Source organism: Mustela erminea, chromosome 3 (assembly GCF_009829155.1).
Source record: "Mustela erminea isolate mMusErm1 chromosome 3, mMusErm1.Pri, whole genome shotgun sequence".
NCBI classification, from domain to species: Eukaryota; Metazoa; Chordata; class Mammalia; order Carnivora; family Mustelidae; genus Mustela; species Mustela erminea.
The window spans coordinates 21,472,059-21,489,029 of NC_045616.1; the positions used below are offsets into that span (position 1 = coordinate 21,472,059).

Sequence of the window (16,971 nt, forward strand, 5' to 3'; positions counted from 1 at the left end):
TCTTTTCATGTTGTCATAAATGGCAGGATCTCTTTCTTTTTTGTGGCTGAGTAATATTCCATTGTAGATATGTACCACAAATTCTTTAACGATTCATTTCTTGATGAACACTTAAATGGCTTCCATATCTGGGCTGAGGTAAATAACACTTAAACATAGGGGTGCAGTCGAATTAGTGTTTTTGTTTTCTTTGGGTAAATACCCAGTAGTGGAATTACTGGATCATGTAGCATTTCTATTTTAGTTTTTTGAGGAACCTCCATACTGTCTTCCACAGTAGTGCAGCAGTTTACATTCCTGTCAGCAGTGCACGAGGGTTCCTTTTTCTCCACATCCTCACCATCACTTGTTATTTCTTGTCTTTTTGATACTAGCCATTTCTGACTGACCTGAGATGATACATTATTGTGTTTTGATTTGTAGTTCCCTGATGATTAGTGATGTTGAGCATCTTTTCATGTGTCTATTGGCCATCCGTATGTCTTCCTTGGAAAAATGTCTTTTCAGGTCCTCTGCCCACTTTTATTTTTTTTATATTTTTAAATTTTTTTTTGGCCCACTTTTAATTTGATTATTTGTTTTTTGGTTTTCTTGGGGTTTTTTGTTGCTGAGTTATATAAGTTCTTTATATATTTTGGACATTAGCCTTTACTGCATTTGGACATTAAAAACAATAGGTTCTTTATACATTTTGGACATTAACCTTTACTGCATTTGGACATTAAAAACAGTAGGTTCTTTATATATTTTGGACATTAATACCTCATCTGTACATATCTTCTCTCATTCAGTGGATTGCCTTTTTGTTTTGTTCATGGTTTCCTTTGTTGTACAAAAACATTTTATGTTAGTGTAGTTCTAATAGTTTATTTTTGTATTTTTTTCCCTTGCCTGAGGAGACATAGCCATAAAAATATTGCTAAGGCTGATGTCCAACAGATTACTGGATGTATATTTCTTTCCTTTTTATGGTTACTTTAGATGATGTTTTAACTCCTGTTCTGAGCAGTATAAGGATTCAAGAACACTTTAAACCTAGTCATCTACCTTATGACTTATGTGTTATTAGTCTCTATGATTATAGTTTTCTTTTTTAAACTCTTTATAAATTAGATATTATCATGGTTATTATTTTTAAAATATTTTATTCATTTATTAGAGAGAGAGAGAGAGAGCATGTGCCCAAGTCAGGGAGAGGGACAGAGGAAGAGAGAGAACAGACTCCCTGCTAAGCAGGGAGCCCTATATGGGGCTTGATCCCAGGATCCTAAGATCATGACCTGAGCTAAAGGCAGATTCTTAACTGACTGAGCTACCCAGGTGCCCCATCACAGTTATTATTTTATATGGAAAACATCTGTTTGGATTTACATACATTTACCATTTTTTATATCTTTTACCATCTCTTTGGGTCATTTTCCATCTCCTTAGAATATGTCCTTTAGAATTTCCTTCAGTCCCATTTTTTTTTTTTTAAAGATTTTATTTATTTATTTGACAGACAGAGATCACAAGTAGGCAGAGAGGCAGGCAGAGAGAGAGAGAGAGGGAAGCAGGCCCCCTGCTGAGCAGAGAGGATCCTGAGACCATGACCTGAGCCGAAGGCAGCGGCTTAACCCACTGAGCCTCCCAGGCGCCCCCTTCAGTCCCATTTTTTGGTATATTCTCTCAGTTTTGTTTATCTTAAATATATGTATTTCATTGAGTCCCGCATCGGGCTCTCTGCTCAGCAGGAAGCCTGCTTCCTCCTCTCTCTCTCTCTGCCTGCCTCTCTGCCTACTTGTGATTTCTCTCTGTCAAATAAATAAATAAAATCTTTAAAAAAAAAAAAAAAAAGAAAATTTTTTGGGGATCACAATTCTAGTTTGATAGTTATTTTCTCTCAACCTTTTTGATGAATCTATTTTTTCCTGTTTCCAATAGTTGTTGAATTGTCATTTTTTTAAATAGATGATTTATTCTTCTCTCTGCTGTTTTTAAGATCGTGTCTTCCTCTTTTGTGTTGTATTCTTTCATTGATGTATCTAGGCATGCATTTCTTTTTATCTGTCTAGCATGTTCTTGATCTGTGGATTTGTGGCTTATATTTTTGTTTAGTTTTATAAGTTCCAGAAAAATGTTAGCCTTCATCTTTTGAAGTGTTATTCCTCCGCTGTCTTCTTTCTTTCTCTATGTCAATTAGATGTATGTTAGACCTAATTGTGTCATTTTTCTTTTTTTTAACTTCTCTTTAATTTTTTGTGACTTTAATATTTCTATGTTCTCATCTCTTACATTGAATTCTGAATATTTCATAAAATATGTCTTTCATTTCACTAATTCACTCCTCATCTGTCTGATTTACTATTTAACATATTTAAAAAGTTTTTTCCTTTCAGTAATCCTTCCATTCCCCATTTCCAGATCTATTCTACCTATTTACTCCTGATAGTTTCTTCAGGGTTGCTTACTGTTGTGATTGTATTCTTTACTTTTTGAATTAGTAATTAGCTTTCATATATATTTTAAATTCCAACATCTCTATCTCACTGTAGTTTAAATCTGTGTATTTCTTTTGATTTTCACTTATGGTGGTTTTCCTTCATGTATTCTTGGTGATTTTTAATCATGAGCTCTTTGTCTCCTCTTAATCTTTGTTTATACTGCATTATGAAATGGTGTTTTCTTCAGAGAGGATTTGTCTTTGGTACTGCTGGAAAATAGGAGACACAGCCAACCTTGGACTACTTCATTCTTTCTTGAGCGTTGACGTTCGGTGTAGGCCCACGATACCATCTTGATGCTGGCCTGTCTCTAAGTATATATTAGCACTGTCATTGGTATCTGCATTCAGAATAATCCTGTATTCACTGCAGTGCAGAGCTAAGGAATATTTTCCTTATTTGTTTCCAGTCGAGAGTTATTTTCTCTACCTCAGCAATGCTTCAAAAATCTAATTTGTGGAAGCAGAAGGGTTCTTCAGAGTATCTGGCATCCTGTCATCTAGTATTTTGGAAAAAAAACACTTGACTGAGTAATGAATCTTAAGGGTTAATTCTGTTTTCATATAACTTTGTATGTATTAGCTCTGGTAGTTCTCAGTAATTTCACTTAACCCTTAACACTTGTTTTTTGGTTATAAAATTGAGTTTAGTAAGATGTGAGCTAACTAGTAAATTTGGGATATGTTTGGAGAACTGGAAAGCAAAATATTTACTTAACATTTTTAGTGAAAATTTATGAAATAAGATGCAAGGCGGAAGTATTTTTGTTATGTGGCTTTTGTTCTTTTTTCTCATCAAAGGTAATGTATGCTCAGTTGGTTTTCATAGATTCGGTTTTTTTGTTGTTGTTATTACATTCAGTATAAACCATGTGCATCTCTAATCCTCTGATTTCCGATTTTGTCAGTTGATACATAAGTGAAATGGGAGGAATGCTGTGTATTGAGATGAATGGTATATCGGTTAAGAATTCGCTTTTTCATGTAATTTGAGATATTTGGTGTCTACCTTTGTATAATAGGGAACAGAGAAAAGTGTGCTATTGGATTTTTTTCATACTTGAGAGCTATTTTAGAGGCTATATAGTGAAAAGTTTTTGGAGCTGCTCTTTAATTTATAGAGACTGTAAATGTCATCTTTGTTACATTTTAACCTAAGTTTCCTTTTTTTCATTTCACAATTAAAATGTGCATTTATTTGATTTTTTAAAGATTATGATGTATATTAACAAATCATATCTCACTTGAGCCTTGGAACAGCTTGGTGGACTAGGCAGGGAAAGTGCTTTAATTAGCATCTTCCTGGAGAAAATGCAAGGTGTGACACTAAGTGCTATTACAGACATTGGAGCAAATTATTCAGAAGATCTGGTAAGATAATTCACGAAGGTTGTTACAGTAAACAAAATATTTTTAATGCAGACATGACAGCCTTCTGTTGGTAGAAGATGCCCTGTAGGATCTTCATAGCTAGAGCAGAGAAGTCTGTGCCTGGCTTCAAAGACTCTGGTAGGGGCTAATGCAACTGGGGACTATACAGAAGCCAGTGCTCATTTACCATTCTGAAGATTCCAGGGCCCTGAAGAAATAAGCAACATCTGCCCTGCCTGGGTTTTATAAATGGAACAAGAAAGCCTTGACAACAACGCATCTGTTCGCAGTATGGTTTATTGAAAATTTTAATATTCAAGAAATTTAATATTGAATATTTTAATATTCATGAACTTAAATATTGAATATTTGAAGCCCACTCTTGAGACCCAGTACTCAAAAGAAATGATCCCTTTCAGAGTATTACTGCTCTTTAACAGTGCACCTGCTCACCCAGGAGCTCTGGTGGAGATAGAGTAGAGGAGGGTTGTTTTCAGGCCTGCTAACGTCATCCATTCTGCAGCCCATGGATCAAGGAGTCATTTCAGCTTTCAAGTCTTATTAATGAAGAAATACATTTGTAGGCTAAAGCTGCCATAGATGGTGATTCCTCTAATGGATCTGGGAAAAATAAATTCAGAACTTTCTGGAGAGGATTCATCATCTGGATGCCATTAAGAATGTTTGTGATTTGTGGGAGGAGGTCAAAATATCAGCATTCAAAAGAGTTTGGAGGAAGTTGATTCCCATGATCACAGATGATTTGGAAGGGTGGAAACAGTGCAGATGTGGTGGAAACAGTGAGAGATCTAACATTAGAAGTGGACCCTGAAGATGGGACTGAATTGCTACCATCTCGTGATCAAACTTGGATGGTTGAGATGTTGCTTCTTAGGGATGAGTGGAGAAGGTGGTTTCTTGAGATGGAATCTGCTCTTGGGGAAGATTGTGTGAAGACTGTTGAAATGACTACAAAGGATTTAGAACATACATAGCCCAAGTTGATAAGGCAGCGGCAGGATTGGAGAGCTTGGCTCCAATTTTGAAAGAAGTCCTGGTGTGGATAAAATGCTGTCAAATAGCACGCATGTTACAGAGAAATTGTTTGTAAAAAGAAGAGTCAAGTGGGGTGCCTGGGTGGCTCAGTCATTAGGCGTCTACCTTCAGCTCAGGTCATGATCCCAGGGGTCCTGGGATCGAGCCCTGCATCGGGCTCCCTGCTCAGTGGGAAGCCTGCTTCTCCCTCTCCCACTCTCCCTGCTTGTATTCCCTCTCTCACTCTCTCTCTGTCAAGTAAATAAATCTTAAAAAAAAAAAAAGAAGAATCAAGCAATGGGGCATACTGCATTGTCTTATTTTAAGAAATTGTTGGGGCGCCTGGGTGGCTTGGCTGTTAAGCGTCTGCCTCCAGCTTGGTCACGATCCCGGGATCTTGGGATCGAGTCCTACATTGGGCTCCCTGCTCCTTTGGAGGCCTGCTTCTCTCTCTCCCACTCCCCCTGCTTGTGTTCCCTCTCTCACAGTCTCTCTCTGTCAAATAAATAAATAAAATCTTAAAAAAAAAAAAAAAAAAGAAAGAAATTGCCACAGCCACCCCAGCCTTCAGCAACCACCACCCTCATCAGTCAGCAGCCATCTACATGGAGGCAAGACCATCCTCTACCTAAAACATTGTAACTCACTGAAAGCTCACATGCTGGTTTGCATTTTTTAGCAATAAAGTATTTTAAAATTAACATGTGTGCATTGTTGTTTTAGGCATAATGTTATCATACCCTTTAATTGTAGGATAGTATAAACATAGCTATTGTATGCAGTGGGGAACCAAAAAATTCACTTGCCTAGCTTTTTTGGGGATATTTGCCTATTGTGGTGGTCTTGAACCAAACCCACAGTATCTCCAAGGTATGCCAGTTCCTTTCTACTCTGTCAAGTTGCTCACAGAAGAATATGCATTGGGAAAATACTTCTTCCACTTTGTTACTCATCAGTAATCAGTTGCATTTCATATCATTATCTTACTGCCATTATCGTTGTCAATGTTGTTTTGTAGTTTCCTAGCCACTGGCTGAATTGCTGAGAGGGTGAAATTGTTTTGGAAATGAATGGTACTTCAGTTCCTCATGTTAGATAGAGTTTTGCTCACTAGTTACTGCCTAGGTGACTCTAACCTGTATTCAAGGTGTGTCTATTACCTTCTAAGTTAGAAGCTTGAGGCAGCTTCTGGAATGTCTCCATTGGGATGCAACAGTTCTTCCAGAAGCTTTGAATGTTTGGCTGACTGATTATATAGATCTAGTTTTGTTCTTACTTATTTAACAAGTCTCTGAGTTACCTGTAATGTATGAGGAAGGAATTTTCAGAAAGCACAATCATTGATTATGTATGGAGACATTCTTCTTTATAATCTTTTTTTGGTCCTTCAGATCTCGTGGAAGCTCTGAAGCCGGATTACGTGGCCCCGCTGGTCCTTTGGCTTTGCCATGAGAGCTGTGAGGAAAACGGTAGCTTGTTTGAGGTATTCTGCACCTTCCTGTTTTCTCTCAGAGCAATACTTGTGTAATTATATGTGAAAAATGATCTAAACGTTAGTGTTTTCCAGTTGCTCAGATTAGTAAACATCTGTATGGGTTGATATCACTTGTATATTTTTTATTACCACGGTTGACTAAGGAACAAATGTTGATGAATTTCCTTTTCAGAAGAAGTAACAGCAACTTCATACATTGTTTTTCCATATTTCTTCATTTCTAATCTTATCAAATGAAAACATGGCTGGTTTGATGTCTTTGTTCAAATGGAGAAAGTTTTATTTGGTTTGGGAACTTGGATGTGGAAGTAGAAGGATAAAGAGTTGGGTTTAGTGTCAGCGAGGCTGGGTTTTGAATTCTTTGATAATTGCTGGCTCACTGGAATATTGTGCAGATTAATGTCCCTGAGTGTCAGTTTTCTTGTTTTTTTGTGGTGACAACTAGAAATCATACTTTTAATTTTAAAAAAGATTTATTTATTATTTGAGAGAGAGAGAGTGCAAGTGGGAGGAGTGGGAGAGAGAATCTAAAGCAGACTCCACCCTGAGCGTGGAACCTAGCACAGGGTTTGATCCCATGATCCAGAGATCATGACCTGAGCTGAAACCGAGTCAGATACTTGGCTAACTGAGCCACCAGGGCCCCAAAATCATATTTTTAAAATCTTGGCATTGGATTTAGTACATAACAGTCAGACTTCAGGGGCGCCTGGTTGACTCAGTTGGGAAGTGTCTGCCTTTGGCTCATAATCTCAAGGTTCTGGGATCGAACCCCGCATCGGACTCTCTGCTCAGTAGGGAGCCTGCTTCTCCCTCTCCCTCTGCTGCTCCCCCTTGCTTCTGCTCTTTCGCTCTGTCAATAAATAAATAAAATCTTTACAACAAAACAAAATAAAACAGAAAAACCAGTCACACTTCAATTTTAACTATTATATCGCTATAGAAGAAATTTAGGCTGGGTGTGATACATGAGTAAACATAACTTACTATTTTAACTTTAAAAATAAACATTACCAGTTTTCCTTGCTGTAGAGCTTTAAATGTTCATTGTAAAATCAAAAAGCACACATCTGCTAAGATCTAGTTTTTGATTCCACAAAGTCCTTTTAGATCTCTTTATGCCAATTAATCCATCTTTGATTCCTCATTTGGGTGTGATCTCTCTTTTTTTTTTTCCTGGGACTGTTATATTTTAGATCCTTGCCCCTAACCCTTATTTGATTCTTTGTGAGAATAATGAACCTGTTCTATGAAGAATACTAGGAAATCTGAAAATATATCTTGGTAGCAAAATAACTTGGCTTAGTTTATATTAATCAGTTTATATTAATCAGATATATTTGAATAAAAAGCTGTTTAAAAAACAGTCTGCACCTGTCTAAGTAGAAGAGTGTGCCCCCACTTCCTTAATCACAGCCGTTGAATGTAATTGTGGAAAATTAGAGGCAGAAAGAACTTTATATAAGACCTTTGCAAATTTACCAGTATTAATCCATCTGGGGCCCAGAACTTGGCCTACCTGTCTTTTACATCATTAAGGAATTTCATAAACTTTTTATGCTTTTTACATTTACATTTGTTATTAATTTTGTGGACAAAAATCATACATGCCTTTGTAGAAAAAATAAACTGGAAAGTTTAGAGAAGAAAATAAAGATCGTCAGCATTACCCCTATCCAGATATAACTACTGTTAGTATTTTTCTGTATCCTTCTAGGCTTTTTGTGCCTCTTAAATGAACAATCTTTTTTTTCCTTATATCTGCGTCTTAAACACACAGCCAAACCTACCGAGACAACAAGGTCATTTTGTAGATGAAGTTTTGTATGTTGTTCTTTTACTATGTTGTGAACATTTTTAGTGAGGAACATTTGGTGTGCATGATTGCTAAAATACAGTAAGAAACATCTGTGATATTCCAACTGAAACCTTGAAAATAAATTTTGCCACTTTGTTTGCAACATTCTGAGAGGTATCTAGAGTGTAGGATCGAGACCGTTTGGTTCAGTTGGAGCTCCTGCTTCCAGTGCCTGGGAGGAGCTTACAGCTTGAGGCTTCATTCCCCAAATGTGGTAAAATAGGGTCTCTCTCTTGTCTGTTACCAAAACCACTGTTGATTTGTCTGCTCTGACAGCATCAGGGCTAATGGGTCTACTGTAAAAGTTGTGGGCATATTCATATAGAGGAAAAGGGTGAAAAAGGCCTTACTTGGCTTAAAGCCCAAGGATGTGTTGTGTCTCTGCATACATTTTCTGTTGGCCTGTTCATGTGGAATTCTCATGGTAAATTCTGGCACAATGTAGTTGTGCTTGAAGATTGACGACAAGATTTTTTTTTTTTTTTATGAGAGATTCTCTTCTGGGGATTCTCTAGGAAAAAAACTGATGTTTCTGTGCAGCAATTAACATATTTGGTCATTTACCTTTTCTCTACAAAAGATACTTTATTAAATGACTGTATATAGTTCATTCAGTCAAGTCCTACTTTTATTTTTCTTTTCTTTTTATTTTTTTATTCCCTACAACTTTCTAGAGGGATGTGTTCTTTTCCATCTGCGGTGTGCTGGACAGGTTTACTATTTTATATTATTTCACCTTGATGGTTATCTCATGAAGAGTTGTCTCATTATTTTACATAAGGGGAAATCTGGATTTTTAGAATTCACATAAATTGGTGAAGGTCACACAACTAGTAAGTAGAAGAATTAGTACGAAACCTTGGTTTCTGACCTCAGTCATGCTTTTCCGCCATACACATTTCTACTACCTTGTGTTACTTTGTGTTTCTACCCTGAGAAGATGAACAACACACAGTCCTGGAGGCTGGTGGGCTCTTGTAGAGCTGTCTTCTTTTCATCCATTGTAATCTAGCCCTCTGATACTCTTAAAGAGGTAGATGCCTGTTTTTCTAATTTAACAAATTCTCTGCATGATTCACTTTAGATGGTGTAACTGTTTTTTCTTCTTTTTGGTAGGTTGGAGGAGGATGGATTGGAAAATGTAAGTCTCTTTCAGTGTTTGGTTTGCCATATGTTGTTTCTGTATTTTTTTTTTTTAAAGATTTTATGTATTTATTTGTCAGAGAGAGAGAGAGCGCACAAGCAGGCAGAGTGGCAGATGGGGGCAGAGAGAGAAGCAGGCTCCCTGCTGAATAGGACTTGATCCCAGAACCCTGGGATCATGACCTGAGCCGAAGGCAGCCGCTTAACCAACCGAGCCACCCAGGTGTCCCTGTTTCTGTATTTTTAACCCCGAACATCCAGTTGGAGCTGCATAAAGATCTTGCCAAATGCCTCACTCTTGGAGCTCGTGCATACATAGTCACACGCAAATGTGGTTTTACCAACAGGTATTCTAAAATGTGGAAGCTGTTCTGCACGCCTTTGGCATTTTTAAGAAACTGTTGAGCTGTTGTTTTTCCTGTTGGCAGCCCTTATTCAGATCTTGTCTGTTCCTTCAGACAGCACCGTCTCTTTTTATATTGGTGTTTGTCCTTCCGTGTGTCTGGAGTCCCACAGGATCGTTCTCGCTGTTTCTGCAGAGAAGTGAGTGGGAGAGAGGGTGGTTTGGGAAAGCTGAGAAGAGCCCTGTTCTAGGTGGCACACAACGGGAAGGTTCTCCAGTTCTCTCATTGGAGTCTTTTCTTCCTTGGGGCCATGAGGCAGCAGGAGGTGACAGTGAGGAATCACATGGACAACTTACAGAGACAGAAATTGCAAATGATACCAGGAAATTTTTCTACTTCACTCCAGTAGGAAATTCATTTGGCTTCAACCTTCTATTTCTCTAGCTCTCCAATCTTGTGTGCTCCAAATTGGATAATTGCTTCATGACATTAAAAAAAAAAAATGTGGGGGCGCCTGGGTGGCTCAGTGGGTTAAGCCGTTGCCTTCGGCTCAGGTCATGATCTCAGGGTCCTGGGATCGAGTCCCGCATCGGGTTCTCTGCTCTGCGGGGAGCCTGCTTCCTCCTCTCTCTCTCTCTGCCTGCCTCTCTGCCTACTTGTGATCTCTCTGTGTCAAATGAATAAATAAAATCTTTAAAAAAAAAAATGTGAAAATTCCAGTATCTTAAATCAAGTTTTCAGTTGGCTGCTGGAATTAGAATTAATTGAGTTATTTAAAAGGTGATCATTATTGGAGGGTATTGTTATAACATAGAGTATCAATATTCTCATCATTAATGGCCATTCTCTTCAGTTATTAAAGTAATGTATACTACGTGAGTATTACTCAGTATAAGTGTCTCAGGATACCATTTAAGAAAAAAAAAATCAGTTGTTGAAATAAAAGCTCTTTCTGGGACTTTATTAGTGGGAAAGCTTTAGAAGCAGGCTTTTCAGTTACTCCCTGAAACAGATCTTTACTTTAATAATCATCAAAGTCTGACCATTATGTTTAAATAAGGTTATTAGTGGGTGTTTTATTCCTTGGGCTTTTTGAGAAGAAAATGGTATTAAAAATTCTCCTCATAGAACTTATGCAGCAATAATGATTTTTGTGCATCTGCCCTATTCTAGTTGACTTCCTGTGGTGAGGGAGCAAGAGCAAAGGGGAGCAAGGGAGAATTATCTGGGGCTGTGTGATGTATTAATTTGGTTATCCGGGTCTTTGACCTGTTACCACCACCTGTCCTCACTTTGCTGTTTAAACAAAGCTCTATTCTGTTATCTGGAAGTATATTACCCGAGTGATCTGGGGTCATGAAGTCAGTCTCTTGGTGTGATTATATATAATTTCAATTTTTCTGAGTCAGCCTTAATTCTACCTTTAGTAGTATCTGGCAGAGTCAGAGGAGAGGTTTTTTTCCTTCAGCTTTAAATATATATATTTTTAATTCACATTATCCTAATGGGTTTGTTATTTCAAGAAAAATATATTTAAAGGGCTTGTAGTAAAACTCTTCAGATATTAGAATCTATTTTTCCACCTGAATTTCCTTTTTCTTGAAGTTGAAAAAAATTCAAAAGGCTCAGATGAATTTTACTTTCTGTGTCCCTCTTAAACTCTGTGCTCGGTGTCTTGTTTTGTTTCTGTGACCAGTACGCTGGGAGCGGGCTCTTGGAGCCATTGTGAGACAGAAGAATCAGCCAATGACTCCCGAGGCTGTGAAGGCCAACTGGAAGCAGGTCTGTGACTTCGATAATGCCACCAAGCCGCAGAGAATTCAAGGTAGGGGCCCACGTCCCTTCACTCCTGGCTGGGGAACTGGAGGCAATAGAGCGTTCTCTGCTCTTATGGAATTGTCTTCTGTTTTAACTAGAGCACATTTTCTACTCTGGTAGCTGTTAGACCTCCTCACATTTAAGATATATGTATGCCAACCCTCTTTTCTGTTTTCCTGGCTTCTTACAATCCTGTGTTTTTGGCGGGCATCTGGGTGGGGGATGGGACGAGGTGTTCACCCTTCCATGCTCCATGTGTCTGCTCCCTGTCTGACGGCTCATTTCAGAGTCTTCTGGTACCGAACCATATCCTCCTTACCTTACCGGGTTTTTCTCTATTGCCCTAAAAGTTCATTTAGGCCAGTTTTGTTTAGGCTTAGCTCATTTCTGTCTTGTGAGTAGATTTTGCTTTTTTTAGCGCTTTGCCTTTGCTGCTGTTTCTCTGCCCTTCTCAAAGGCCCCTTCCTCCCCTTATCACCTCTCTAATTGTAGTGCTTCTTTAGAAATCTAAGCTCAAGCCTGGGATGTTCACCACACCACCCCCAGATATTTCAGGCTACATTGATCTCTCTCAGCTCAACTCTGACTACTTAGCATCTCATCAGAGCTGCTTTTGTTTCATAGTATGTGGTTTCTTAACTGCACAGTGTGTTCCTTGGGAGGCAGAGACTGTGTCTTGTAAGCACTGCTTTTGTATTTGGTGCTGAACTCAGAGAGGATTCAGTAAATGCTTGTTACCATGAATTACATCTGTGGTCTCCACAGGAATAGACAGCCAGTACAAGTCACATTTTTTTCTAGTATAACTCACATATATGCATATAGTGTATGATGTTCAAAGGACTTTTCTGGAAAAGATAATGATTCAGTTACTTTACAGAGAAATCTTTTTCTTTTTTCTTTTAGTTGTTTTGTATTCAGTGTTTGTTAGGAGAATATATCTTAAAAACGTACTATTCTGCGTTTTTCTACCCCTCTCCTTCCTGACACTTTCCTGCCTGCGGGTATGCTCTCTGAAATTTTCGTTGTGCTCTTTCTCAATCAGATGATAGCATGATTGTTATGTTGTTGATGGTAGCATTTGCTGTATTCCATAGTTTGATGTTGGAGATAAATTTAGCCTGTGAATGATAGTTACCCATTGATGAAAATGAATGAAAGAAGGAAGAAGTACATTAAAAACTTTCCTCTGATGTCCAAGTTCCACTGTATTGCCTTAAAAGTATTATAAGGAAAAAGCTAACTAAATGAATCACATAGTTATAAATGAAAAAATACCTGTAAGTATTTGAAGTACAGTTAGAAGAAAAATCTCACATTTTCTGTAGAACTGTTCTTATCTTCCAGACGACACAACTAATCCCCAGACAGCCTCAGTGACTGGCCAAGCTTGCTCGGTGTCTGAGCCAAGTTAACTCAGGCTGCCTGTGTCTGATGTGGTGCCCTAAGCCTGTGGCAAGGTGACTTTCAGTTACAGGCCTCCCTCTGGTAGCAGTCCGAGTGGGGTGGTGAGAGGAGGATTCAGTGGCCCAAAGCCTCCCCACTAGTATCCCTGATCGCGTTGCATTCTGTGGTTTGCTTAGAGTTTTGGTCTAAGTTTGGAAGGAGGCCCAGAGCGCTAATGTTCGTTAGAAAGGTCCCAGAGTCTTTGGAATCTTCTGGCCTATAGGGATGCCCCGTGAAACTCCGTTCTTAACCTTTTTTTGACCCCAGAATCGCAGCTTCTGAACCCTGTCTGGAATCTGTGGTCATGGTGATGTTTTTCCTTGGAAGATTTTTTAGTACCGTCTTCAAAGCTATTGCTTGAGATGGGGTGGGGGGGAACTCAAGGGTAATCTTGGCATTATTCCATCCTGGAGGAGGGGGCTGTGGTAGGGAGAGAACAGAAACTAGCTTTTCCTTCACCAAAGACTACATGTCTTTGGGCAAGGGTCCGAGTCTGCGGAGTTGTAAAATCCATCAAAGACATTGCAAAGCTTAGAACCTCCTTAGAATCATAATCCAGGAAGAGGATGCTGGACGGTGCCTTGTTCTCCACTGAAAACCCCCAGTTACCCTTGGTCTGTTTCAAAGTCTTTGACAGTGCTTTTCTATAAAAGCCTGACCTTTTGTATTCAGTTCTGAGGTAGAGGAGTGATTATTGAGCATGTGGTAGCTTTTCTTAGTCACATCTTTAACAAGAGCATCTTTGTTGCTATTTTTTTTAGAATCAATTGGCGGTATAATTGGAGTTCTAAATAAAATAGATTCAGAGGGAGGAGTGTCGACAAATCCTACGAGTCAGGCAGCATCAACAGCTACATCAGCTTTTGTAAGTTGGGGGGAGAAGCCTATGCTTTTTCTGAAGATTCTCTCTTTTCTTTGTTTCTCTCTTTTCTTTTCTGTGATACGAAAATTATTATTTCCCAAGCTGCTAATTTATTGTTAAATAGGAAAGATAAGTGACAATGAAACTTCTCATAAAATATGTACTGAATAGTTACAGAATTTGAATAGACGTAAGGCTAAGATGTAGCCTTTGTAACTTTTACTTCTTTTTTAAAATTTTTTTATTTATATTTTTTGCTTTTACTTCTTTAGTATAATTAGACAAGTATCTTCCCCCTCTGCCCTTTATTGGTACCATTGTTAATAAGCCTACTTTAGTTACCATTTTTCTAACTTTTTAGAAAAAGATGTCTGTTTCAGTGTCTCTTTGGGGCCTTTTTTTTTTCCCCTTCTTTAGGGAAAGCATCTATAGATTGTATTTTGGAACTATTTCAACATGGCTGCACATAGCCTCCCATTATGTCAGAAATTCTAATAGAAGTGTGGTTCTAGCTTGTGTGAAGTTTGCTGATTTACTATCTTGCATATTTAGCCTTTAAACAAAAAAATTGTATTGCGTAAATAAAAATAAATCATTTGATGAATTTGATTTTAAAAGTCTGTGACTCAGGGCAGACATAGTGATAAAGTTAACCATCTCATTTTAACCCTGAGAATATGATCGGGTTATAAATATGATTTCACTTTAGAATAGGTTTTGGTAAATTTTTCAGGAAAGGCCCAGATAATAAGCGTTTTGGGCTTTATAGACCACATACTATTTCTGTCACATATTCTTCCTGTTTTTCCTTTTTTAACCACTCCTTAAAAATGTAAAAAGCATTCTTAGCTCCCAGCCCTTATTTGATGACTCCTGTTTCAGAATGAACATGATTGACAATTGGACGTCATTCTTTTTTAACCTAATATATATTTCACACGTTAGCTAGACATATCATAACTAAGTAAAAAAATACAATGTCAATGAGATAAGGGACATTCCTAGCAAGGAACTGAAGGTAAAATTGCAATTTTACTAAAACCATTAAGAGGCAGTCTCATGTGCAACAGTACAACACAGCATTATGCAGTGTTCGGCTCATCTCTTTACAGTGAATTTTATACAGTATCTCCTATAGGGCAGTTCACTATCCCTGTTTATGACACATTCATAATAATGATTAGTTTTTTTGTATTTTTGAGTGGCTAACTGTTGCTGAATCAGTAGGGCTTCTCACTATCAGATATAGGAAATTTGAAGACATACTGTTGCTAAGAAGCAAACAATGCAGAAGTACTTATCTGTAAATGAAGTCCTTTTCTACACATTTTCTGATTGTTTTTTTATTAAAATAAAGTCTAATGAAACAGTTAAGAAACCCCATGGATTTCACCAGCAGGGCATTCTATTCACATCTCTTTGAAAGCAAGATAGGTGTGGCATGCAAGCAGATAGTAGTTTTGAAAAAAATTAAAATGTTAAGCAATGGACAGAAATATCAATGAGAAAATAATTTTCTCTACCTCTCTCATAGGCTGGAGCCATTAGCCATAAACTTCCTTCCTTTTCCTCTGCTTATACGGAACTGGAAACTATTATGTATGCCCTTGGCGTGGGGGCATCGATCAAGGAACCGAAAGATATGAAATTTATATATGAAGGAAGCACCGATTTCTCCTGTTTGCCTACCTTTGGAGTTATTATAGCTCAGAAACCTATAGTAGGTGGAGAATTATCAGAGATTCCTGGGCTTTCAGTCAACTTGGAAAAGGTATCCATAATAAGAAATCTTTATTTTGCTTTTTTTGTATGATTGATCTCTCTCACATTGTGTGTGTGTGTGTGTGTGTGTGTGTGTGCACGGGCGTGTGTGTACACACGTATGTGTATTAATAAAACTGGGGCGCTTGATACAGGAATAAAGACTTTGCATATCTTTGGATTTTTCTTTAAGCATAAGAGCAGAGAGTTAGTTGAAGGGGCAAGCAAAAAGAATAAAAGAGCATTAAGGTCCCCCCGGCTATGGCATAATGTTCTTAATTCTCTCTCTGCCGTTTACTTGCTGTTTGACCAAGGGTAAAGAACTTAGCTAAGATTCAGTTTCCATGTCTATAAAATGGAGGTGATAATTCTTACCTGATGATACTGGTGAAGGAGCAACCCAGGTCATGATCTGGGAAGAGGATTTGAGGCAGAGAGAACAAATGTGGAAGGCCCTGAGGCAGGTGCATTCTTGGCTTATTCTGGGAACAGGAAGGGGGCCAGTATAGCTGTGGGAGGAGCCAGAGGACAGTGGTAGGAGAAGAGGGCCTTGTAGTCACTAGGATTTCAGCTTATCACTGTTTGTAGTGTTTTGAATGGAGGAGTGATAGGATCTGCCTGTGTTCACTCACAGGCTCATTTCTGCTACTCTGTAGATGATACGGGAGCCCAGCAGAAGCAGAGAAGCCTGTTAGGAGTCTCTTCTATAATTTATACAAAAGGCTGGATGTGAGGGAGAGGAAAAAGGAGTCAAGGATGAAGGTTTTTGTAACTTGGATGATATATATGCATATATGTCTCTATACATTATTTATAATTACATGTAATATATTAAGTATGTGTAGTAATTACATATAACATATTATATATCATAAGATAGATATATACAATTACTTTAAGGTGGGGATGATCAGGAGTTGGTTTTGGATACACCTGAGTTTCTTTGACTCATCCAAGTGGAGGTCTACAATGGGCAGTTGAATATATGAGTCTTGAATGTGGGGAAGAGGTGCTGCTGGGGTTCTTAGACTTCGATTGATGTGTAAAGACACAAGACTAGATGAAATAGTGTAAGGTAGGAATGTAAGTAGAGAAGAGCCTGAGCTCAGGAACCCTCAAGTGTTGAGAGGGTGAAGACATGTGGAAAAATTAGCTGGAGAGACTGAAAAGGAATGACTGGTGAGGGATGAGCTCTGCTTATGAGCTCAGGTGGATGTGGTATTTGAGAAGCAAAGCGAATAGATTGTTTCAGGAAGGAAGGAGTTGAACAACTGTGAGAAAGTTTTTGAGGTGGGGTAGATTTCATTTCTTGGAGTAAGGTTTCAGTACTGAGCCCAGGGATAACTCTTGAATCAT

At 38.2% G+C, this 16,971-nt stretch overlaps 1 protein-coding gene across 1 annotated transcript in view; it reads left to right on the forward strand.

The window, feature by feature from the left end:
* HSD17B4 (hydroxysteroid 17-beta dehydrogenase 4) overlaps positions 1-16,971 on the forward strand; it is a 91,896-nt gene that overhangs the window by 29,734 nt on the left and 45,191 nt on the right. The window contains exons 9-13 of the mRNA XM_032335431.1: positions 6,280-6,371; positions 9,358-9,382; positions 11,425-11,553; positions 13,754-13,857; positions 15,389-15,625. Of these exons, the coding sequence (XP_032191322.1) occupies positions 6,280-6,371; positions 9,358-9,382; positions 11,425-11,553; positions 13,754-13,857; positions 15,389-15,625 (587 nt within the window). The remainder of the gene's footprint in view (positions 1-6,279; positions 6,372-9,357; positions 9,383-11,424; positions 11,554-13,753; positions 13,858-15,388; positions 15,626-16,971) is intronic.